This window comes from Eulemur rufifrons, chromosome 16 (assembly GCF_041146395.1).
Source record: "Eulemur rufifrons isolate Redbay chromosome 16, OSU_ERuf_1, whole genome shotgun sequence".
Lineage (NCBI taxonomy): Eukaryota > Metazoa > Chordata > Mammalia > Primates > Lemuridae > Eulemur > Eulemur rufifrons.
In genome coordinates this window covers 796,880-824,167 of record NC_090998.1, presented here as the reverse complement: position 1 = coordinate 824,167, position 27,288 = coordinate 796,880, and the positions used below count along the sequence as shown (strand labels likewise).

Here is a 27,288-nt window from a genome sequence, read left to right as displayed (position 1 = left end):
ATAACAATCTCAGTTATGAATAAGAGCTGATAGTAATAATTTTTAAATTCAATGATTTAATCTTGTTGACAAATAGTGTACTAGTATGCATAGAACATCAAAGCTTCAAATTACCATGAAATCATTCACATAGAATTTTATAAGTAACAAAAATATCCTCAGATATAAGATCTTGTCTGATCCTTGACCAACATTGAATGAGATACCATTTCCTGATTATTAGGAAATGGAGGCTCAGAGAGGTTGAGAATCTTGCTAATAGTTAAAAGTTGTAAATGGTGGAATCAAAACTGGAAGATGTATCTTCTGATTTCTAGTTAGGTGCCTTCTACCATAGCAACCTTTATTTATCCCCAATAAATTCTCTCAGTTCCTTGTTCAACAATTTGTGTACTAGGCAAGCAGAAGGCTGACTGCAAAACAATCTTTTGTAGATAAAATGGTTTCAAAATACCAGTAATCTAGTAAATTGTTCCATCCAGAAAAGAAACAGTGTAATGTGTTCTAAGACTCAAAACAAATGTTCCTTTGTTTATCGGGGAAAAAAGTTCTTAAAAGAGATTAAGAACTCAGTGTATATAAAAACAGAAACTCAAGCTAAACTTCTACTAAAAAGCCTTAAAGACCATGATGTTAAGCTCTTCCAAATAACAAAGCCACGAAAAGAATGAGATTGGAGAAGTAGAGATATGGAATTCTTTAATTTGGTTGATATACCTGATTGCTCTCATCTTCAGGCTGTAGATTATGCTCAATTTACAATTTATATTTGTACCAGCTGGTCTTTTTCTTTTTTTTGGAGGGTATGGTGGGCGGGGGGGCACTAAAGTTAGATTATTTTTCAAAAACAGACACTGGACCCTTGCCATGCCTAAAGGGTGATGAATCAGTTATACGGCAGATCAGATACTTGCCACTCCTGAGCAAAGTCCTCTGTTAGTACAAATGACTCAGCTAAATCTCCTCCTAAGCCTTAGGTGAAGTCTTCTCTCTTTACTCAAAGGAATTTTGATGTTTTGCTCTTCCTGAATTCTGGCATAATGACAGCAAATCAAGACCTGCACAGTTCATTTTCAAAAGCAAAGATTTTATTTCACCTTTTAGAATTCAATGGGTAAAGGACTGAGGAACAGATTTGCTGTGCTAGAGACCAAACTCTTTTGAGTTTTATAAATCATGCTGATGTAAGTAGTTCTCATGGAATGTGGTAGCTATCCTTTATGGTGGTTCTGGTTCACTTAAAACTCTATAAAACCCCATTTTTATAGTATTCTAGTATATCTGATCTGAATAACCTCAATGGACAGAACCTTGCTGTTAAAAATGTTACATGGCAGAAACAGAGAAGAAATTAACCATAAGTATTAAATATACCTTAGATTGAGTGTTGTACTCAGAGCACATTATGCTGTAGATTTTTGTTCAAGCATCATAAGGGTCAAAAGAGGCAACTTACCTTTCATCCTTGTTTTGCCGTATGCATCCTTCAATAATTTCCTTCACTTCAGGAATTGCTACTTTGTCAAAACTCGCTGGCTTCACCCCCTGAAAACCATAAAAAAACCAGAAACACATTAATGAAAGCAGGGCCATTGAACTTTGTTTTTTAAATTTCCAATTAAGGTCCTTATAGGTTGCCTTCTTACTATCCTGGCTTTTTTTTTTTTTTTTTATTTGCCTGCAGGAGCTGATCCATGCAGGATCAGAGTTGGAAAGTGGCAATGTAACTCCTCTTGAGGAAAAAAGGAACAATTTGACAGTGTAGTCACTTACTTCCATATGTGGCAATGGAAAAATTTAGGCTGGTGTTAATATTTTCTGTTCTGTTTCAGTAAAGGAAGTTATTGGCTAAAAATAAGGCCAAATGTTCTAATTGCTTTAGAAGATCTTTTGTTCAACCTTGTTCCCTAACATATTAATCAGTACAGTATTTCACTATTTTGAATATTGAACCTATGTGTGGGCATGAATTCACATGCTTAGTTTGGCAGGCATTACATTATCATAGTACTCTTTAACAAACTCAACTAGTACAGAAAGAGTTGAGGATTTGTATTATTTTGGCAGGATAACTAATAGGCAAATTGTTTGCACAAATTAAACATAAAATGAAAAGCAATATATCAGACCAAAATGAAAGACAAGCTTTGTAAATTAATTTTGGAAGAAAACTCATTACCACGAATATTATATGTAATACTGTATAGCAGCACCACAGTGATAGTTTTGAAGCTTCATAAAGTATAAATTCTTTAAAAATAAAATTTCCAGGAATGTGTAGAAAATACACACAAAATATAAGAACGAAAAACACCGTTATCTATTCCCACCCCATCTAAGTGGCCACATGGGTTAAGAGTTGAAGTAGCTACACTGAGATGTCACCCAAGTGGCACTATAAGTCTGTGAACAGATAAAACAAAGGGAGTGAGGAGAAGCAAATGTTCAGAAAAAAAATTACTGAATATATATAAATGATAATCATCCTTAGTCTCAGTGACAGATATAGTAAAACAAAATTAGTAATAATCTACTAACAACAGAGATGCATGTAATCTCTCACAGATCTAAATGAAATACATCAAATGATTAGCTCTGAAGTCTTTAAATACCATAGTTTTATTCAAAGTTGGATAATTCTCATCAATTATTTGCTGTATTATTCCAAAGTCCTGATTTGGGGAATTCTACCCCTAGGGCTAACTTCAGAGCCAAAAAAACTGTGTAGCAGGGCTGAATCTAAAGTTAAACCAATATATTTAAAAGATTTCTGGGAAGACTACAAAGATCACTATTTGTATTTTTCTCTATCTTATTTTTCCAAATCCAACTAAGTTTTTCCCTTTTGTTCGTGTCTTCACATAGTTCTAATGAAAACAAGAAAATAACGCTGCTGAAGCAAAACACTGCTTTAATTGAGCAAGCTGGCATTTCAAACAGACTTCAAAGAAATAAGAACTGCTTTAAGAAAAAAATGAATGCTATATACTAAAAGTTCCATGGTAGTACAAAGTACAGTTGGCCCTCTGCATCCATGGGTTCCATACCCATGAATTCAACCAACGGTAGATCAAAAATATTCGGGAAAAAACTGCAACTGCACAGAACATGGACAGATTACTATTATTATCCCTTAAACAATACAGTATAATGACTATTTATACAGCATTTATATGCCTTTACACTGCATTAGGTATTATAAGTAATCTTGAGATAATTTAAAATATACAGGGGATGTCCATAGCTTAATATGCAGATACCATGGGTCATTTTATATCAGGGACTTGAGAGCACCCTTGCATTTTGGTATCTATGGGAGGTCAAGGTCCTGGAACCAATCCCACCCAGATGCTGAGGGACAACTGTATTGTGTTTTATATTTGGTTTTAGTTTTCTACAATAAACATGTAAAATTACATAAACTTTAAAAATGTGATTTATAAAAATAATGGAACAATCTCAAATGGAGTATATTAAGTTTGTATAATATTCACTACTAACAAAAAAATTATCTGAATGACTGCTCTTTGGTAGAATTGGGCACTCATACATAGTTGGCCTTTGCATGTAAAGCCAGTTATGAATGTTACAGAAAAGTAGCTAAAGAGAATATAGAATTTTTGATGAGGAAAAATGTTCCTTCTTTCATAACCACATACATTTCAGAAGAGTGTATTTGGACTACTGGCAGTTAAACTCCTACATATTAAGATAATAAAACAAACATAATCCTATCCATGCAAACATATATGCATTCATGACTTTACAAATAGGAATTCCTATTTATATATAGAAATGATAGTTGAACAAAATAGACATGATACAGCAAAATCAGTAACTGTGCACAGTATAATAACCTCAAGGTTATACTGCTTTTCTCAACCTATAGCCATGATTTAAGTATAGAAAATTCCATACCAATGCTATACAACATATTCAGATACCACTGCTGCCTTAAAAAATGTATTATAGGTGCCAAGGTAGCCAGTAAAACTGAGATACACCTTACCAGTCCAGCCGCTGGTATTAAAAGATTAAGACTGCTTACTGCTACTCACTTAGATACTGAAAAATGGAACAAGGAATTTCAACAGCAACCATCAGGAAGCCAGGATTATCAAAAATACCTAGCAGAGGAATTCTGAATCATTTAAGAAGAATATATAGGTATTGTATATTAAAGATGATCAAGTGAAAGTTGTGTGGAATGAGTATGAAACCTCAGACCCTAAAGTAACCCACAAAAAAGAAGGCTGCTTAAAATAAACAATTAGATATTCTGATATACTCATACTGATCATACTCTAGGTTTCTTGTTCTTAAAGACATGAGAACTCAATGTATTTTTTTTAAAAAGTTGGTCTAGATTATTCTAAAACATAAATTTAAGCACTGGACAGAACAAAGTAATGACAAAACGTTTTTATGATGAAAGACTTCATCTTATTTTCTTTTAGTTCATATATTTCAACAAACATGGTCAACTTAAAGCCCAACAATCCTCCAAATATCACCCACTTTCCTTATTCCCTGATTTAGCCCCACTGAGTCCTATTCTAAACAGTAAAAGCAAAGTATTGCTCACCTATTCTAAACGAGGTTCAAAACCACAAACATAAAAAAGTACTAAGGTAGATAAATTGGGCTAATATCTTAAACAGAACAAAACCAAAGTTTGTTAAGGACACTTAATCCTTTTATTCTACTCCTCCAGAGCCAGCAATTCACTGGCTCTACAAATATTCTTCCCTTATTTTTCTAATTTACAGAAGTTCTTTTCAGACAGTAATATCATATTAAGTTTTCTGACATGGGATAGTAGTTTATTTCTCTTCATTAAACGTAAGTACTTCTTGAGTATCTAGTGTACATCCATTACAAGAAACAAAGCCTGTTTCTGCATAATATTAAGTGGGGTAAAAAAAATAACAATTGTGACTCTACAAAGGCAAATCAAGAGTTTGATATAAGATAAATATTTATCAAGTATGTTGTTTTATTTGAATAAAATAATAAAAACATATACACACATTTTATAGACTCACTTTTACTTTGAATTCTATATGCTATGTTTTCTAACTAGAAAAATAAAAGTGAGTCATAATACAGTAGTCTGATTCAACCTTCCAGATCTTAAAAATTGTCAGCACTTGCTTTTTAAAAGCTTAAGTTTCAAAGGTGTTAGCGTAACATTCAACTATCTCTTCATAAAGATAAAATTTTTTCTAGTCATTTGGAATTAAGAAAAGCCTATCTCTTCCTCACACAGAAGATGGCACAAATTAATTCAATTACAGAACTTTAAATATTTTTAAAAGCATTCTGCAGTTAACAATTTCAATACTTTAACTGAAACTTTCTACAAATATCACCAAAAAGGCTACAATAAACCCTTTATATATATTGGAAATTCTTACCCACCTCATTTACACAATCCTTTTGAGGGCAACAGCAACAATGAGAATTTATGATGACAAATACCGAACAAAAATCTTTCTTTGAAAAATCCATGAGAAAAGGCAAAATAGACTTGTTTTCATTAGAGGAGAATGAGAGGAAAATGAATATGATGTAAATTAGTAGAGTAAATTTAGCCCACAGCATAAGGAAGGCAGACATCAAAGTCAGACAGAAGCACTATTTCTTGTTTAATACTAGCCATGCTTCCCCAACTCTCAGACATAAATTTGCTCTGCTCAGCCAACAATCTATTTATTCTAGATTGGCTTTTCAGACAAAACTACATGCTGAACAGCAGGGAAACTATTCAGTTACTGTTCCTTCTGCTTCTCTGTCAACAGTAATAGATCCCTGAACAAGCAAGATGAAGTTTTTACTTGCTCAATGCTCCACCTACCATGGAGCACAGGTTCTGCCTCCTTGACCTATCAAAGCCTATCTTGGAGGCTTACCTGTATGTATACTAGAAATCCATTTATCAAAACACTCCCTTCCCTCTAACCATGTTGAAACTGAGCTTTAAAATAAAAAGAGGCTGAATTAAATGAACAAAGGGTTAACTCAGAATATATAGCCAAAAGAACACTGGACAAGGAATCACAACAGTGGGGCTGGGTTCTCGGCTGAACCTAACATATACTAAGTTGGTGTGACCTGGACCATATCCCTTAAACTTACTGGAAAAGTGGGGATAATAGCTCCTCTGTTTATCCAATTTAAAAAGTGGTGATGTTAAGGTAAACTGCCTTATCACTTTGTCATAGTATATTAAAAAAAAGTAGTGTTCAGAAGTGGTTAAGAATTTTTACTTCTTCCTCTCCTTTATATTAAAAGCCTCAATATGTATAAGGACATTGATTTTCCCAAATAAAAACTACTTTGATTTTTAGTGATTCAGGAAAGATTTTTCTTTATGGCATTAATAAAGATGGTAGAAAAAGCATTGCTCATTGCATTGTTATAATGGGTAACAGATTAAAGTCCTATCCCTTGTAATTTTGTAAGCTTTGATCTGAATTAATTAAGACAGTGTATGCTACAGCTTCAAGTACAAACAGTAAGATAAGCTAAGGGCTTGCAAGCTATTTGGTACGAATACTTCTCTAGAGGTTAGAAATGCTACTAATTCTAACAGGCTATCTTAAAGTCAACTGCCACTGATCTCCAGCTCCACAAAATTCATTACTACTAAGTTAAGTAGTCTAGGATGTCAGGTACTGTCCAGAAACACAACGTGTACTGCAAAAATGCAGCATTACCTTGAATTTAAGTGTACGAGCAAGCCTACTTAGGACTATGCTTAACTAAATCAAAGACCTAGAAAACAGGTGCCTTGCTCCCTGCTTCATAAAGTCCATCAGATATAAATATGTGGGTAGGTTTTAAACCCTACTGGGCAACAAATAAACAAAACCAAAGTGATGCATTTTTGGGGGGACAAAAGTGTAGTATAGGCACAAATAGCTAAATTCTATAAAAAGCAACCTTTTCTATAAATCAAGGGTTTTCAATATATACAATGAAAATACCATTCACATATAGATAACAGCTGACATGTCTAAACTAATTCCTCTTTCTCTCAAAGTCAGTGCCTTTCTCTGGATTTCCCCATTTCTTTCAATGGTATGACCATTATTTTCATGATTCATAATAGAAATCTTGGTCATTTTTGGATGCTTCTTCTCCCACAATATTTAATTACTATTATAATATTATCCTGTATGAGCTCATGAAACACAGATTAATGTTAAAAAGAAAAAACCAAACAGCTAGTAAACGTTTCTGTTACTAGTATTCTTTTTTTTTTAGACAGAGTCTTACTCTGTTGCCCAGGCTAGAGTGCCATGGCATCAGCCTAGCTCAAAGCAACCTCAAACTCCTGGATTCAAGCAATCCTTCTGCCTCAGCCTCCCGAGTAGCTGGCACTCCAGGCACATGCCACCATGCCCAGCTAATTTTTTCTATTTTTAGATGTTTGGCTAATTTCTTTCTATTTTTAGTAGAGACGGGGTCTCGCTCTTGCTCAGGCTGGTCTCGAACTCCTGAGCTCAAGCAATCCTCCCGCCTCAGCCTCCGAGAGTGCTAGGATTACAGGAATGAGCCACCACGCCCAGCCTGTTACTAGCACTCTTATTGCTCCTATAACACCCAAAGATCTCTGCCAAGGCAAAATGCAATTTTTAGTGACTTCTTCATTATCTCTCAAAATAGTTTTTTTTTTTTTTGCATTACAATTGTGACCACCAAAGTCCTGACTACTAACACCTCATATCTCTTTAGCTTAGACCAATTTAAGATGAGTCTCATTGTTTCCATCCTCTCCATCTCCATTTTGTATTTTATTGTGGCCAGCTTAACTATCTGACTCCATTTAACCATCTGATACTTAAACATTTCCACTTTTCTGACATCATATAACTCACAAAGATTAAAATGCTCAAAAACAGTTAATAGTTCTCCACATCTATAAGACGATAACCATAGGATCACAGATCTAGGAAAAAACCTAAGTAAGAGTCCCTCCTTGTCCAAATGAGACAAATGTGCCCCAGAAAGATAAATGCTATGTCTAAGTTAGAATTAATACATTGATTCAACAGGTGACAATGGAGTGTCTAGTCTAATAGGTGTTAGGCATCTACTAGATACATTGCATTACATTCAGCACCTAGCATAAGATAAATATAACCTATATTCCATTGGGTAAGGGCCTCGTCAATGGTAAAGCAAAAACTACAATCCAGATTTTCCAGTGTCTACTTCAATATCATTTCTAATTTATGTCACTGTGCTTTAATTTCTTTAATGTGCTGTGTAAATCCCTCACAATCTAACTTCTACCTACATCTCTACCCTATTGTCCTAAAATAAGTCCAGTCAAACTAGTTACTTGTTCACTGAACACTTAATGAACACTTCTACCAGTAGGAATACTCTCTCTATTCTCCTTTTTTAGTCAAGCGAGTGCTATGCTTCTTTCAAGATACATCTCAAATCATGTATAGTCCATTATGAGAAAGCAGCAATTACAAAGTACCCACATGAATCTGTTGCATTTAGCATGTAAGGTATTTACAAGATACCAGAAAACTCAGTACTGTTAAAAATGTATGTAATATGGAAACCATCTCTCTATATCCTATCAGTTTTTATTCTGTTGTGAACTCTTGTGAATTATAGCCTACTATTCAGGGTAGGTAAGTAAAATCAGCTTTTCTGAAGAATTCTGAAATAAGGATTTTACAATTATTCTTTAGCACCAAAACTGGGAATGCTATCACCTTTAATCAAATCACAATAGAGTAATGGAATGCCTCTGAAAATCATGTAAAATGTTCCCAAGATACAGTATATAATATGCGAAGTTTTCTTTTATATTTATAATCCAAATTTACTGGATGTATAGGAACAAAATTTATTAAGGGACCGCTTCACCTAATTTCAGTGGATATTCTTTGGGATAGCAAGAAAAAAAAAAAAAAACAAAAACAAAAACAAAAAAACTAGCTGTTAAAGGAATAAATAAAAAGTTTTCCTCAACTTTTCGATGCCTATTTAATCAGGAATCAGTCTCTTTTGTTTCTGTAAAAAAAAGTAAGGTGAATTGCAATGTGTTATATAAAAACTAAAAGGAATTTTACCTTCACAGCTTTAATTCTGTTTTTCCCAGACAGAATGTTCAAACCTTGCAATGCAAAAGCTAATGGAATCAGTGGTAAAGTCAAATTACACAAACAAAGTAATTAAAAATCCCCATTATTTTTAACTTGGTTGTTAGGAGGCTGGATTCAGCCAGATTCTTACTGGTATGAACCATTAGTTCACAGGAATTTCAACATACCTTATGATCCCACTGGAAAACAAGCCTCTTCAAACTCCCTACCAAATCGAACTAGCTCCATCAAGGGAAATTAGCTTACCTCATGATTCCCCAAGGTTCATTACTCTCTGAATACATGAAAGCTTATGTACTGCTCCAACCTCAAATGCACTAACCTTCATATAAAAAGTTGATGTTATTGCTTGCTGTAGTTTTTATTCTTTTAACAGCAGACAAAAATTGTGCTAAGTGTATTACTACTATTATTTGGATCTTATTACCAGTGGCATAGATTTTCAAGATAATTGGGTCAAAATCACAAGTATAGCATGCAACTAAGAAGTTTCTCTCTCTTAAACAAGGATCATGAAGTTTATATAGGGCTCACAAGTGTAATGCCAGCCTTTAACATATGCTACCCATAGCCCATAAACTTTTTACCCTCAGATTTCTTCCTTGGGGGTTAGAAAAAAGGTTTAAAAAAAAAAAAAGGTAAAGGAAAAAAACGTTATTAAGGTTTATATCAATGTCATATTAAGAAATCCTTGATTTCTTACTATTATTTCTCCTGCATATCCTTAAGCAAAATGCATAACCTCAGCCTATCTCTTACCTATGAAATGAAGATACTACCTTCTTACCATGATACAAAAGATTAAAATAAGATATTATATATAAAGCACTCTGCAAGGTGATTGACAAGATTACAAATATATGTGAGCTCATTCTCCCATTTAAAGCTTGACTCCACGTGAAGTTCATTAAACATTTAAATTAATACAATTTGCTGATTGTCACTGGTAAAAATAATAGAACAAGAGACATTTCACTACTAAACATGTCATAATGATGTTAATTTTAATAATGGAAATACCTAACAAGTACTGATTGATGACTACATGACAGGCACTTTGTCTTTCTCATTTAATCCTCACAAATACTTTAAGCTCAGCGAAGTTGAATAACCTGCTCAAAGTCTCACAGCTAGAAAACACATTGCTGGGATTTGAATTCAAGTGGATCCAATTTCAAAGCCTATCTCCTCCATAGGCAACACAAAATTTTGTTTCACTCCCTGCAGCTCATTTCACAAATACTGGCTGAGCACCTATAACTTGCCAGTCCTTCAGCACTCAGCAAAGAACAAAAAATAACAACCCCCAACCCACAGAATTTGTATTCTGATGGGGCATTAGATAATAATATGTAGTTTGTGATAAGGTGACAGAAGTATGTGCACACTTAAAAACACTGTTTTAGATACAGTGCGCAGGAAAGGCCTCTCTGAGCCAAAACACGTAAAGCAGAGACCTAAAATGAACATACAGAACAATGGCATACAAGAATTTATCGTCAGTGCACTATAGAATACAACTGTTCAACTATAGTCTGTATTTACTGTCTTCACACTGGCACTTACACAGGTGAAAATGCTCTAAGCTCACAGACTGACAATGCACTACACATTTATGGATTCAGTATATCATTTTGATATGAGCAAAGGATCTGGGATTAGAACTCTATTATTTTCTGGATGGTAATCCTGTGCTAGCCATCCTGGGTTTCAGACTATTTGTTTATAAAGTGTAGATAACAGTATTTATACTTTCCCTAAGGCTGTTGGAAGAATTAAACTACACAATACATGGAGAGTGTTTTATGCAATATCTGACACACAGTATGTATATTTATTCGTATTTATGTTGCTATCATCCACTATTTGCATGACAGTGTACCACTGCAGGGTCAAATATGTGGTAGTGAATTGATCCGCAGAGGAAAAAAAAAACCAACTTGAGAGGCTCAGTTCTAGTGGGGTAAAATAGTTAATATCAATATACTAATTATTAAAATAGAGGTAGAATATGATGGAAATATTGAAGAGGGAGTGATAATGGCATGACTTTCTCCCATGAATCCTAGGGATATTTCTGGTGAAGAATGCCAGGACTGAGGTTATTGGTTCATTCCTTCATAAAGATTTTCTTTTGAGCATCCCTGAGGACTTTATCAGTAAGCCAACAAAGTCCTCAGCTTATACACACTTTGTCAGGGATATTGAGAATCTCACGTAGATTAAAACTCCCTACTTCATTATGTCTACAGTATTCCTTTGGTTTAATGTAATTACTACTGCAATATGCCTAACTTCCCTACTAGCTATGAAAGCTTTAGGAGAGTACTGAAGTTTATATCTGGTTCACTGCTATATCCTTAACCTGACGCACAGAGCAGTTTAGTAGTAGCTGTTAAATAAGAAAATAATTGTTAAAACAAAAGAAACTGAGAACTAGGGCTTGTGGTTCAAGTGCCTAGCATTCTCTGATCTTCAGACCTAAAAAGATAATCCTCGGCTGTTAAATAGACATTTCTTTGTATCCTTTTTCTAAGTTAGTGCCAAACCTATAGAAGGTCCTTTGTGTGTGGGGGTCAAGGGTGGTGGTCTACTGGTTACTAATAGCCAGCATATACATGGTAGACCTGGGATGAAAACGAGAAATCTAGAGAGGCTGGGATATGTGTGTGGGTGTGTGTTTGTATTAAGGAGCCCTAGGATCTCTTCCAGTGGATAACCAAGCATGCTTTCTTAATAAACATGCAACCGTTAAGCAGACTGACATTAATATATTTTAAAAAATTAGTTAAATTTATATCCAAAGTACACTTAAGAGAAAGTATAATACATCAAGACTTATTTCAACAAAGTCATCATTACTGCTTATATAATTATATAAGTCATTGTATTGTCTAGGCACTTATTGAAAACCCCCACATTTATCTCAGCACCCAAAACATGAGAAAACCTTTACGAAAATAACAAAGAAGACAGCCCTTTTTATTCTTTACTAGAAACCAAAGATGGGAATGGAAGTTGGTAAAATCAAGATAGTATTTCATAGACAAGCTGTACAGTAAATGATGGTACAGAATAAAAGACTATAGAGCATGCAGAACTCAATTTTCATAGCTTAGGGGAAAAATAAAGCACAAGTCAATGCTACCTACAGTAGCCATAGATACTAAGGATTCTAACACAGTTCCAATTGACATTCTCTTTAAGCTTTTTATTCTATCTTTCCTACAGGTTGACTTACTATTTTGCTTTTTTAAAAAGCAATAAGCAAAAAGGCAGAAAAAAAGGGCAATTATACATAAATGCTATTATAATACATTTTTAAGTCAATTTGCTAATTTATAATGCCAGTTAAAAGGTCCCTTGGCTGAATAATAATTTATTCAATAACATTTTGGTATTACATTATATAGCCTACTTTTTATATAATTAACCAAAAATAAGGTACACAGAACTGGAAAGGACCTTATAGAATCACTGACCTAGCTCATACTTCTCAAACTTTAATGTACATATAAATCACTCTTGGACTCTGTAAAATGCAGATTGTGACTTAATCACTGGCCTGGGATGGGGTCAAATTTTACATTAAATAAAAGTGCTCTAAGATTCTCATTCTGCTGCTCTGGGGACTGTACTTTACATAAAAGACCTAAAATGATGGTTTTCAAAAGTGTGATATGGAAACCCTTGAGGGTCCTCAAGATCCTTTCTAGTGGCCTGCAAGCTACTTTCTTTTGTACTACCTATTTGTATAAGGCCAGATTTTCTTCATATACTTCAATCCAAACAGCACATTATAAGACTATCTCCAGAAGCAGATATAAGAATCTGGCTATTTAGATATTAAAGAAATTGGTGAAAATGCAAAAATGCTGTTCTTCTCAATAAATTTTTGAAATTAGTTTTGGAAAATATTTTTTTCATAAAAATGTTATTGATGTCAACATATATTTGGCTTATGTTATTTTTCAATCAATAAACATTTTAAAATTCTAATATGGTAAGCAGATATAACAGAAGTAAAAAAAAAAGTTCTTTGGGGTCCTCAATAATTTTTAAGAGTCTGAAAGATTCATGATATCAAAGAATTTGAGAGCTACTAAGCTAAATCACTCAAGTCTGTTGATCTTCTGTATAGTTCTTTTGTTCTCAATTTCATTTAGTTCTGCTCTGACCTTAGTTATTTCCTTTCTTCTGCTAGGTTTGGATTTGATTTGCTCTTCCTTTTCCAATTCCTTGAGACTGCTTATTAGATTGTTGATTTTTGAGCTGTCTGTTTTTCAGATGTGAGCATTTAATGCTATTAGTTTCCCTCTCAGGAATGCTTTTGCTGTATCCCACAGATTTTTGATAACTTGTGTCCCTGGTACCATTTAGTTCGAAGAATCTTTTGATTTCTCTCTGTATTTCCTCCTTGACCCAATAGTCATTCAACAACAGATTGTTTAATTTCCATGACTTTGTGAAGTGGTTGAGTATTTCTGTTGGAATTGAACTCTAATTTTATACCGCTATGATCTGAGAAGATACATGGTATAATTTCTATTTTTTTAAATTTGTTGAGGTCTGATTTGTGGCCTAGTATGTGATCAATTTTGGAAAAAGTTCCATGAGCTGATGAGAAGAGGTCTGTCAGACCCTTTTGTTCTAGAACTCTGTTTAAGTCCATTATTTCTTTGCTTATTTTCTGTTTGGAAGATTTGTCCAGTTCATTCAGTGGGGTGAAGTCCCTGGCTACTATGGCGTTGTTGTTTATCATGCTATTAGATCAGACAGGGTTTGCTTTTATGTATCTGGGTGCTCCTGGGTTGGGAGCATAAATATTAAGAATTATAAATTCTTGTTGGATCTTCCCTTTCACCATTATATAGTGGCCGTCTTTGTGGTTTCTTACTTTTGCCATTTTAAAGCTTATCTTATCTGAAATAAGTATAGCTACCCCTGCTTTCTTTTGACTTTCGTTTGCCTGGAGGATTGCTTTCCATCCCTTGACCTTGAGCATGAAAGCATCTTTGTGGGTTAGATGCGTTTCCTGTAGACAGCAGATACTAGGCTTATGGATTTTTATCCACCCTTCCAGTCTATGTCTCTTCAGATGACAACTTAAGCCATTCACATTTATTGAGAGGATTGATATTTGAGGTAGATTTCTGTTCACGTTGTCAGGTGAATTCTTATTTTGTTTTACTCCTTGAGCCTTTGTGGAGTCCAGTTTCTAGACGTTAACTCTTGAGTGACTCTACTTTAGAGAATGTCTAATGCATTGTTCAGTGTGTAATGCAGGTCTGAGTACTTCCTGTAGGGCTGGTCTGGTCTGTTCTTTGCAAATTCCATCAGTGATTGTTTGTCTGGGAAGGTCTTTATTTCTCCCTCATACGTGAAGCTTAATTTTGCCAGGTAGAGAATTCTAGGTTGGCCATTATTCTGTTTTAGAAGATTAAGAATAGGCACCCAATCCCTTCTGGCTTGTAAAGTTTCAGTTGAAAAGTCTGCAGTTAGTCTGATAGGTTTTCCTTTGTAGGTTATCTGCTGTTTTTGCCTTGCTGCTGAAAGGATTGCTTCTTTCATGTTTACTTTGGTTAGCCTAATAATTACGTGGTGTGGTGATTGCCTTTTCACGTTGAGTCTCCCAGGAGTTCTGTGTGCTTCTTGTATCTGGCTATCTAGACTTCTGGCCAGGCCAGGCATATTTTCTCTCAGTATTCCATGAAATAAGTTTCTCAGCCCTTGTGTAATTTCTTCTTCTCTCTCTCTGGGATGCCAATGATTCTTATATTTGGCTTCTTTACATAATCCCACATTTCTTGTATGTTTTGGTCTTGTCTCTTATTTCTGTGTTCTTTTTCTTCATCCGATTTGTTTAGCATATAGGCATTATCTCCAAGCTCTGAGATTCTTTCCTCTGCATGATTCATTTTCTCGAGGCTTTCCACTGTGTTTTGAAGTTCCTTGAAAGCCTCCTTCATTTCCAAGATTTCTGTTTGGTTTTTCCATAGTATTTCAATTTCTTTACAGAATTTTTCATTCATTTCCTGTATTGTTCAAGTCTGACAGCTGTCTTGATCCCTTCTCAAAAAATCTCAGTAGACAAAATCTCAAACATTTATCAATAGGCCTTTGCAATGTTTTATAATCTTACCAAATTATGTTCAATTATAATTTTTATTTCTCCTTATTTCATTTCCTCAAGGGCACAAAAACAATTTGCTGGGCCAAGTGCAGTTGCTCACACCTGTAATTCTAGTACTTTGGGAGGCTAAGGCAGGAGGATGACTTGAACTCAATAGTTCAAGACTAGCCTGAGGAGGAGAAAGACCTTGTCACTACCAAAAAGAGAAAAAAAAAAGCTGGGCACAGTGGTGTGTGCCTGTAGTCCCAGCTACTCAGGAGGCTGAGGCAGGAGGATCACTTGAGCCCAGGAGTTCGAGGTTGCTGTGAGATATGATGATGCCACTGCACACTACCCAGGGCGACAAAGCAAGACTCTGTCCCCATCGCCACCCCCCCCAAAAGAACCCCCCAAAACGAAAAACAATTGCTGAGCATCTCTCTTCCAATAATGCATATAAACCCCTTGCCTCAAGAAATTAAAGGAATAGTTTGAAAAATTAAGAATGATGCATCTTGACAAAAACGGACTCATGACGTTAGAACAACAGTCTTGAAATATTTGAGGAACTATCAAGTGAAATTATGATTTGGTTTGCCCTATGAAATCTCAGAAAACAAAGGACAAAGTGAGAGTAATTACAGGGTAAAAAATACGGGAAATATTTCAACAAAATAAAACATAGACATAGCCCCATAATGGAAAAGAGTTATTTAAACTATTTATCCAGAAATTACAACTATGAGATTTAAGAAATCTATATAACAGCATGTGAATAAATGACTTCTTCAAACGCCTTTCTAGTCCTGGAATGACTTTTTCTACTTTTTAAAGTTCTTGTTTTCTGTTTATTTGTACCAGTTTCTCCTTTGCTATATAATGTATTGCTTTTATATGTACATTAGTTTCCACTTGCCATTATTCAAATTCTTTTTAGTACAGTAATTTTGTTAGTATTTTGAAGGTCACCTTAAATTTCATTTCTCTTTCACAGAGTAAATACAACTCTCCTAAATTTACATAGTGTCTAACTTTGACAATATTTGAGATTCCTCTAATTGAATCATTTATTCTTTAAATTATTATTATTATTATTTTTGAGACAGAATCTTGCTCTATCGCCTGGGCTAGAGTGCTATGGCATCAGCATAGCTCACAACAACCTCAAACTCCTGGGCTCAAGTGATCCTCCTGCCTCAGACTCCCCAGTAGCTGGGACTACAGGCATACACCACCACACCAGCTAATTTTTTCTATTTTTAGTTGTCCAGCTTATTTCTTTCTCTTTTTAGTAGAGACGGCTCTCTCTCTTGCTGAGGCTGGTCTTGAATTCCTGACCTCAAGTGATCCTCCTGCCTCAGCCTCCCAGAGTGCTACGATTACTGGCTTGAGCCACCACTCCCAGCCTCTTCAAAGTATTGAGTGCCTACAGTGTGCCATATGCTGCACTATGAACAAAGTATAAACAAAGATTTAATAAGCTCTGGGACAATACCTTTTAAGACACTATGTATTTCTTCCTTCATGTTTACTAAGGTCTGAATGTTTGTGTCCCCCTAAAATTATTATGTTGAAACCTAAAGTCCTATGAGATGGTATTAAGAGGTGGAGTTTTGGATAGGCGATTAGGCCAGGAGGTCATTACTGCCATAGGGAGCTTGTTGAACTCTTCTGCTATTTTTGTTATAGTAGCCCAAATGAACAGACATTGTTCCCAATATCTCTCCGGATTAAGCGGTAGCTATAGATTCAAACAGTTTAACAATGAGAAAAGGAGGAAGCAACTACAGAACTAAAGGGAAATAAACCTGTTGAATACAACAAAATGTGGCATATCCATACAATGGAATATTATTCAATCATAAGAATGAAGTACTGATACATGCTAAAACATGGATGAACCTTGAAAACATTACACTAAGTGAAGGAAGCCAGACACAAAAGGCCACATATTGTATAATTCTGTTTATGTGAAATACTCAGAATAGGCAAACCAAATCCATGGAGACAGAAAGTAGATTAGTGGTTGCCAGAGACTGGGTTGGAGGGGGAGATGGGGAATGACTGCTAATGGGTATGGAGTTTCCTTTTTGGGATGACGGAAAAGTTCTGGAATTCATGGTGATAGTTGCATACAAATGTGAATATACTAAAAACCAGTGAACTGTATACTTTAAAATGGTTAATTTTATAACATATGAATTTTATCTCAATTTAATTAAAAAAACTACTGACCAACTGAAAACAGGTTAAAAAAACAGTTAACACTTTGAATATGAAAAAATATGGAAATAGTGCTACTATTCTGTCTAGGTTCTAGGAAACTTAATACCAAAGACTTCTTTCATTAAAGAAGGGGATCTGGGTTTACATTTGAAAACAGACATTATAGATCTCTTAACAGAGAACAGACGATCTACAAATTTTCAAAGCTAGTAATTTAAGTAGCTACTTCAGCTCAGGAGTTCAAGACCAGCCTGAGCAAGAGCAGGACCCCATTTCTACTAAAAGGAGAAAGAAATTAGCCAAACAACTAAAAAATAGGAAAAATTAGCTGAGCATGGTGGAGCATGTCTGTAGTCCCAGCTACCCAGGAGGCTGAGGCAGGAGGATCGCTTAAGCCCAGGAGTTTGAGGTTGCTGTGGAGCTAGGCTGACGCCACGGCACTCTAGCCCAGGCAAAAGACTGAGACTCTGTGTCCCAAAAAAAAAAAAAAGTCTGATAGCAAATATTTTAGGCCTTGTGGATCATAGTTTGTTGCAATTACTCACTTCTGCCATTTACAGTGTGAAAACAGCCATAAATAATATGAAAACAAATGAGTGTGGTTGTGTGCCAATAAAATTTTATTTATGGACACCAAAATTTGAATTTCATAAAATTTTCATGTCATAAAATATTCTCCTCCATTTTTTCCCCCAAACATTTAAAAACATAAAAGCCATTCTTACATCACGGGCTATACAAAAATGGGCACCCGGCTGTATTTGCTATAGTTTGCCACTCTGTTTAGAGTGTGACAAAACAAAGAAAGGTTAATAGTTGGCAACTTAGTAAATAAAATACACAAACCATTCTGTATGTAAATTGTAAATTTTATAGTCCTCAAATATAAAGTTGTGTATTTAACCTCATAATCAGGTTTGAGTTCTGTCTGATCTTACCAAATATATGCATTTTCAATAGACATTTTTCATAAATCTTAAGTGGAAAAAAAAACAGCTTAACTCAATTCTAATTCATAGAGAAAATAAAACTCTCTAATCCATTCACTTTGGCCTTCTTTCTACAACTCCTCAGACCATCAGTTATTCCCCCAGTTTGGTTTTACTGCCTTTTAACTGGATTTGCAGCTTTTAGACTTTCCTTATCAATCCATTCTCCACTCTACAGTCACAATAATCTTTCTAAAGTTTAAGTCTGTAACTGCTGACATACATGACCATCTACTCACTTTGAAAGTGCTGCAATGTTTCCCACAGGGCTCTAGTATTAAGTCTAAGTTTTCCTTTCCTCCCTTGTCCCTTGGCTCTTCCTTTTCCTACTTTCAAACTCAGCAGACATACAAACTTATAGATTTCCCATACAACACTGACTCCTTCCCTACTTCTTTTTTTTTTTTGAGACAGAGTCTCACTTTGTTGCCCAGGCTAGAGTGAGTGCCATGGCGTCAGCCTAGCTCACAGCAACCTCAAACTCCTGGGCTCATGCGATCCTCCTGCCTCAGCCTCCCGAGTAGCTGGGACTACAGGCATGTGCCACTATGCCCGGCTAATTTTTCTATATATATATTTTTAGTTGTCCATATAATTTTTTTTCTATTTTTAGTAGAGACGGGGTCTCGCTCTTGCTCAGGCTGGTCTCGAACTCCTGACCTTGAGCGATCCACCCGCCTCGGCCTCCCAGAGTGCTAAGATTACAGGCGTGAGCCACCGCGCCCGGCCCCTTCCCTACTTCTTTAACACTATTTTCCTGACCTAACCTATCAAAACTTGATCAGTCTCCATTCCTATGTGCTTCTGTTAGGTACCTATCCCTAGAATAACTGTTTTTATACTGTATGGTAATTGTCTGCTTTGTCTGTTGCTCTTCCCCTAGTAAGCTCTTTAGTGACAGTGTTTAACTTAACAATGATATTTAGGCCGGGTGCAGTGGCCCACACCTGTAATCCTAGCACTCTGGGAGGCCGAGGCGGGTGGATAGCTTGAGGTCAGGAGTTCGGGACCAGCCTGAGCAAGAGCGAGACCCCATCTCTACTAAAAATAGAAAGAAATTATATGGAAAACTAAAAATATATATAGAAAAAAATTAGCCGGGCATGGTGGCGCATGCCTGTAGTCCCAGCTACTCGGGAGGCTGAGGCAGTAGGATCGCTTAAGCCCAGGAGTTTGAGGTTGCTGTGAGCTAGGCTGACGCCACGGCACTCACTCTAGCCAGGGCAACAAAGCGACACTCTGTCTCAAAAAAAAAAAAAAAAAAAAAAACCCAATGATATTTAATACCAAGGATCTAGAAAAAAAGTCTGGAACAAGGAAGAGACTTGAGTATTTTTTTTGATGAGCCAATAAATTGTTACAGGGTTGAATTATGTCCCCCCAAAAGATATGTTGTGATTCTAACCCATAGTACCTTACACTGTGTGACCTTATTTGGAAACAGAATCACTGTAGAAGTAATTAGATAAAATAATGGCATGCAGAGTAGGGTGGGCCCTTAATCCAATGACTGGTGTTCCTATAAGAATAGAAGACAACACAGACACATGAGGGGAAAAGTCCATGTGATGACAGAGACAGAGATTGGACTGCTGCAGCTGCAAGGCAAGGATGACTGGCAAACCACCAGAAGCTAGGAAGAAGAAAGGAAGGATTCTCCCCTACACGTTTTGGAGGGAACATGACCTTGCTGAAACCTTGATTTTGGACTTCTGGCCTCCAGAACCATAAGATAATAAATTTGTTATTTTAAGCCACCCAATTTGTGGCACTTCATGGTACTAGCCCTAGGAAACAAATACAATAGCTATACATACTGGGTGAAGCAATTTAAATTCTAAGAGTATATATTTTCCTGTGTCCCTCCACACCCCCCACTCCCAACCCTTCCCTGAAAGTTAGGTAAAAAAAAATCAACCAATGTGTATGAAATTGGTAAGGTAAGCTTGGTGTATCGCAACATGTGATAAAGGATTAAATTCACATATTTGGTCTCAAATAAGGATTTGTACAAGCTCCATTAAAGACAATTGGATGGTTCAGACTTTTTCAATTCAATGTTTTAATTCTGAACCATTCGGTCATTTCTAGCAAAATCAGAATAGCTATTAAAAGGAAATAAAATCCCAACCAACTAATGAAAAAAGGTAAATCACTCTAGCAAAAGTAATTACACAAAAGTAATTTACTTATGAAATTTTATCTATTATTCCTATAATTAATTTCTAAAAACAAGAAACCTTTTATTGGTTATTTTACTGAATCAGGTGAGAACTGTGTATTCATTTTCTCTCGAATACATCATTTAATTACAATGGGAGTAGAATCTGATGGTTTCTTTCTTCTCATTAGAAAATTCTTCCAGAAGCCAGCCTCTTCACAGTCTCAGTTTTATTTCTTCAACGTTATCCCCAAACCTCTGCTGACGAAGCTAAGAGTCAGCCATTTTTCTCAATTATCTTCTCATCAGACCTTGCCAAACCTTATTTTTTTAAGATTTCAAAATTCAGTAAGAATCACATATAGAGTACTTAAAACTCTCAACAAGCTAAGAACAGAAGGGATTTTCCTCAACATGATAAAAGTCATCTATAAAACATCCCCCAAAGACTGGATGCCTTCCCCTTGAGATCAAGAACAAGATAAAGATTTCTACTTTCACCATGTCTATTTAACATTGTACTGGAAATTCTAGCCAGGACAATAAGGTGGGGGGGAAAAAAAAAAAAAGTAAAAGGCATCCAGATTGGAAATCGGGAAAAAAACTAACTCTACTGACAGATGATATCTTATATATAGAAAAGAGTCCTAAAGAATCGACTACCAAACTATTAGAATAAGTTAGCTCAGCAAGGTTGTAGAATTCAAGATGAGTACACAAAAATCAATATTAGGTCATTAAATTAATTGACTTGATTACAATTAACCAAAGTATGCACCTAAACTATTGACACAGTTTTGCCTTCTTAATGGTAGCTTTTTTATGTCAGCAGCAAAGAAGCCTAGAGAGCAAGTGGTGAGGAAATCAAGAAAGGCTGTTTTCCATAGGTTATTGAGAATTGAATATTTTTCCTTGTAAGAAGTGGCTCAAAGGCTGGAAGAAGTGGTAGTCAGCTGATGCAAGGACTGGTGAATATAGTGGATTGCAGAGTGTTTGCAAGTCCAGCCCCTGTAGTTTGAGCAGCAGTGTTTGTGCAACATGTGGTCGAGCACTGTCTTGCAAGAGGATTGGCCCGTCTCTACCGACCAATCTCAGCTGCTTAATCACAAGCATCCTCATCATTTTGTCCAACTGGATGCAGTAGACATCTGTTGTAATCGACTGACCAGGTTTCATGAAGCTGTAGTGGATAATACCAGTGCTGGGCCACCAAACAGACACCATTAGCTTTTTTTGATGAATATTCGGTTTTGGACTGTGTTTCAGCACTTCATCTTTATCCAACCATTGTGCCGAATACTTGCAATTGTCAGGAAGAATCCACTTTTCATCACATGTAACAATGTGGTGTAGAAATGGTTTGTCTTTATGTTGTGAGAGCAAAGAAAGGCAAGCTTGGAGACGATTTCTCTTCTGATGCTTATTTAATTCACTTGGAACCTATTTATCCAGCTTCTTTACCTTGCCAATTTGTTTCAAATGGTTCAATACTGTTGGAATAGTAACAAACCTTGCTGCTAATTCACGCATAGGTTGACATGGATTTGCTTCCACTATAGCTTTCAGGTCATCACTATCCACCTTGGTCTCAGGTCACCCACATGGCTCATTTTCAAGACTAAATCAATGGAATGGAACTTCTCAAACCATGGAAATACTGTGCATTCATTAGCCACACTCTTCCCAAACACTTCGCTGATATTTTGCTGTCTGTGCTGCACTGGTTCCACGACGGAATTCATATTTGAAAATAACACAAATTTTTTACTTATCTATGGTTTCACAAAAAAATTGACCTAAAGAAAATTTGAAAGATAATCACAAACCAAAACGTGCATTTGAAAGACTGAGGATGCACCTTCACAATAAAAATAAAACAAGAAGTGTCAAAGTGAAATGCCAGAGATATCAACTGTCAAACTTAGTATTTATGGAAATCACACATTTCATACTTAACAACTTAATATTTTTTTAATGATCAATCCAAAACTGAAATTAAGAAAACAATTCCATTTACAATACACACAAAAAAATACATTACTTAGAAATAAATTTAACAAAAGAAGTACAAAAATTTACACTTTCAAAACTAAAACATGATTCAAATAAATTAAAAATTTTGTGGCCAGGAGTGGTGGCTCACACCTGTAATCCCAGCACCTTGGGAGGCAAAGGTGAGAGGATCACTTGAGGCCCAGAGTTCAAGACCAGCCTGGACAACAAAATCAGACCCTATCTTTACAAAAAATAAGAAAAATTAGCCAGACATGATGGCGTGTGTCTACAGTCCCAAGCTACTTGGGAGGCTGAGGTAAGAGGTTTGAGGGCAGCCGGGGTAACACAGTGAGACTTCCACCACTATTTTCTTAATTAAAAAATTAAAAATTAGCCGGGTGTGGTGGCATGTACCTGTAGTCCCAGCTAACTGGGAGGCTGAGGTGGGAGGATTTCTTGAACCCAAGAGCTCGAGGCTGCAAAGAGCTATGAGTATGCCACTGACATTCAGCCTGGGCAACAGAGCCACAACAAAAACAAAAATGAAAACAAGAGGGGAGGGGAGGGGAGGGAGGGGAAGGAAAGGGAAGGGAAGGGAAGGAAAAGGGAGAAGAGGGGAGGGGAGGGGAGGGGAGGGGAGGGGGGAGGGGAGGGGAGGGGGGAGGGGAGGGGGGAGGGGAGGGGAGGGGAGGGGAGGGAAAGGGAGAAGAGGGGAGGGGGAAGGGAAGGGAGAGGGGAGGGGAGGGGAGAAAACAAGAAAATCTGGAGAGATTAGAACTCTCTCACACTGATGGTGGGAATGTAAAATGGTGCAGGCACTTGGAATACAGGGTGGCAGTTCCTCAAATGGTTAAACAGAGAGTTAGCATATAAACTCAGCAATTCTACTCCCAGGTATACATCTGAAAGAAGTGAAAACAAAAACCTGTACCTGAGTATTTATTGCAGCTCTAATCGCAACAGCCAAAAGGTAGAAACAGTCCAAATGTCCACCAACAGATAAATGGCTAAACAAATTGTGGTGTGTACAAACAATGGAATATTACTACTCTGCCTTAAAAGGAATGAAGCACAAATACTGGCTACAACCTGGATGAATCTTGAAAATAATATACTATAGTCATAAAAGGCCATATATTATATGATTCCACTTATATGAGATGTCCAGCATAGGGAAGTCTATAGAGATAGAAACAGATTAATAGTTGCTTAGGGCTGGGGGGAATGTAGGTATAGAGGAGCGATTGTTAATGGGTACAGGATTTCTTTCTCAGGTAGAAAAAAATTATTTTAAAGTTGACTGTGGTGGTGGTTGTATATAACTGTGAAGATACTAAAACCACTGAATTATACACTTTAAATGGGTGAATTATATGGTATATAAAATATCTCAATAGAACTGTTAAAGAAGCTCTAAATATATACTTTTAATATGCACATACAGTAAAAAAGAAAATTATTCCTAATCAATACTCTGATCTGGCACATTATGCCATACAGAGAATCAATCAATCAAATCCCTAAACGTCCTTGGATATTTAATAAAAGCAATAAATACAAAATATTAGATTAACAAACTTATAAAACAAAACTTACTACAGACTTTAAGGACAAGTGAAAGCCTATTAGTTGATTACGTAATCAGATTCATAAGTTTCAATATCAAGATAGTCATCTGTATATATGTCATGTATTTATTTACTATTTTACTGAAAAGCTGTGAGAGTTAAAAAAAAAAAAAAAAAAAAGTAAATTCTTCAAATATATCCCAATAACAGATTTTGGAATTTATGTTCAAACAATGTATTTGGGCCTCATTAAATTTAATAAAGCTAGTTATTGATATTATCCTCCCAATCTTGTGGCAGAAACCCTTAAGTCAAACCATTCTGAAACATCAGGAATCTACTAAGATAGAAGACATTTCAGAGATCACCTAGATAAATACATCATATAGCATGTCGATCTCTAAATCTACTTTGATCCATAGCAACTTCTGTTAATTTTTCCTAACTTTTGAATCTATTAGCTTGTATTTCCTCCCTTATTACTTAGTTACTCATTTTAATTTAAAAAATCAGATTGCATTGGGATCTAGTCATACATTTCAGGCAAAAAGAATGAATGAGGCCGGATGTGGTGGCTCACGCCTGTAATCCTAGCACTCTGGGAGGCCGAGGCGGGTGGATAGCTTGAGGTCAGGAGTTCGAGACCAGCCTGAGCAAGAGCGAGACCCCGTCTCTACTAAAAGTAGAAAGAAATTATCTGGCCAACTAAAAAAAATACACATAAAAAAAATTAGCCGGGCGTGGTGGCACATGCCTGTAGTCCCAGCTACTCGGGAGGCTGAGGCAGGAGGATCGCTTAAGCCCAGGAGTTTGAGGTTGCTGTGAGCTAGGCTGACGCCACGGCACTCTAGCCCAGGCAACAGAGCAAGACTGTGTCTCAAAAAAAAAAAAAGGGAATGATTGAATTCACTGCGCCATAGCAATAAACCCAGTTCAGTTTCTACTTTTACCTCCCATCTATTCTAGACATGAACCTTGTTATCATTCTTACAGAGTTAGCAACTTTTCTCAAACAAGTGAATGTAAGTTCCATGTGAGGCACAACATTAGCCTTGGTATGTCCTCAGTATATAGTATAGTGCTTGGTCACAGTTTATAATTAGTAAATATTCATGGAAAAATAGATGAAACTTGTCAAGTGGAAAGGACACTAAATAAAATTAATATACTCGATTCTTCAAATACTGGTACACAGAATATGGAATATAGACAATTGAGAACTAATAAAGCAATCTAAGCTATTATAGTTTGTCACAAGAAATAAAGTCAGACAAAAATGTGCTCTTTTCTACTTACAGACACATAGACTCAAGCACAGACAATGGATGTACTGTTTACATAAAGTGTTTATCAATGCTAAAAAGAAATTCTGGAGGCTTGGTGCTACGTTACAATTAGTATTATTTTCTAATCAGTTCAAAATTCCATAGATGTTACTTCAAGCCTTTATCACCCTTAAAGGCCACCTTTCATTCTACACCCTTGAGAAGATGACTTAACTCATATTTCACAGAAAATAATCAGGGTCTACTACCAGCACCAGTTCCAGGCATTGTGCCAAACAATCTGTAAGGGGTAAGGGTATCTCTTTTACATAAACAAAGCACAGAGAAATTAAGTGACTTGCTCAAGATGATATAACAATAAGCAGAGCAGGGATGTGAACCCAAGACTTTGCCTCCAAAACCCATCGTAATAATCTCCCTCTGTGGTCCCTAACCCAAGTCTATGGCCTGTTATGAACCAGGCTGTGCATCACCACCTGAGCTCCGCCTTCCCCCATCCCACTTCTCCACCCCACTACACTGCCATCCCACAAAAAATTGTCTTCCATGAAACTTAGGAACTGGGTCGCACAGTAGGAAGTGAGCTGCCCCTGGTACGAAAAAGGTCAGGGACTACTGCTTACCTCATCTCAGGAAAAAGCCTTCCCTATTAAGGCTTACCATTCATTATACCATACTCGTGATTCCACTGAATTCTGGATACTACTCTATCCATTATCCACCTGCCCACCGCCCACCTTCCCCTATCCCTGTAATTTCAACCTAACTCTCTTCCTCTTACTCTTTCCAAAAGCCTATAAACAAAAAAATTCCCTTTAACCTTTAAAAGAAAACAATATAATAGCAGCAAAAAACCTAATCAGGAGTCACAAGTTCCCCTCTTAATCACTGACTTCTAAATCTTTGCCCTGTAATGAGAGACAGGATTTGGAGTGATTGATTTGTCCCTCCGTTCCAAACACAAGACAACAGATTCACCTTCTTCAATTGTACTATGGTGTTTGGCACTTCAGCATTCATGTACATCTTATTCTCACTTTTTAGAATAGGCTCACACTCTTATTGCCCCTTCTTCCTTTTTGACAGTTCATACTTTTTGTGAAACCTTCTCTAATCCACAGTAGAGTTAACTATTGTTCCTCCACTGTTCCTAGTGCTTGTCTTCATTAAAATACTCACCATATTATAATTACAATTGTTTGCTTACACATTTATCTTCTATATCAGAGCTAGTTTTCTAAAGATAGGGAATATATGTTATTCACCTTTACCTAGTGTAAAGCTCTGGGCATAGTACATAGCAGGGATTTAGAAAATATCACATTTATTAGCATTGAGACATTTTTTATTTGGAAAAGTAACACAGATAAGGGTGAAGTTATCCAGAAACACTACAGAGATAAGATTAATATATTTTAAAGAAGTAAAGAATTTAAAGCAATAAGAATAAAAAGCAGGCCGGGCGCGGTGGCTCACGCCTGTAATCCTAGCACTCTGGGAGGCCGAGGCGGGTGGATCGCTCAAGGTCAGGAGTTCGAGACCAGCCTGAGCAAGAGTGAGACCCCGTCTCTACTAAAAATAGAAAGAAATTATATGGACAACTAAAATATATATATACAAAAAAATTAGCCGGGCATGGTGGCGCATGCCTGTAGTCCCAGCTACTCGGGAGGCTGAGGCAGTAGGATCGCTTAAGCCCAGGAGATTGAGGTTGCTGTGAGCTGGACTGACGCCACGGCACTCACTCTAGCCCGGGCAACAGAGTGAGACTCTGTCTCAAAAAAAAAAAAAAAAAAAAAGAATAAAAAGCAAGTGCT

The 27,288-nt window shown here is 36.3% G+C and overlaps 1 protein-coding gene across 3 annotated transcripts in view; it reads right to left on the bottom strand.

Annotated features, from left to right (window-relative positions):
- The window catches only part of WNK1 (WNK lysine deficient protein kinase 1), a 158,781-nt gene that overhangs the window by 52,627 nt on the left and 78,866 nt on the right, over positions 1 to 27,288 (bottom strand). For all 3 annotated transcript variants that reach the window (XM_069491045.1, XM_069491046.1, XM_069491047.1), the window contains exon 5: positions 1,457 to 1,545. In XM_069491045.1, the coding sequence (XP_069347146.1) occupies positions 1,457 to 1,545 (89 nt within the window). The remainder of the gene's footprint in view (positions 1 to 1,456; positions 1,546 to 27,288) is intronic.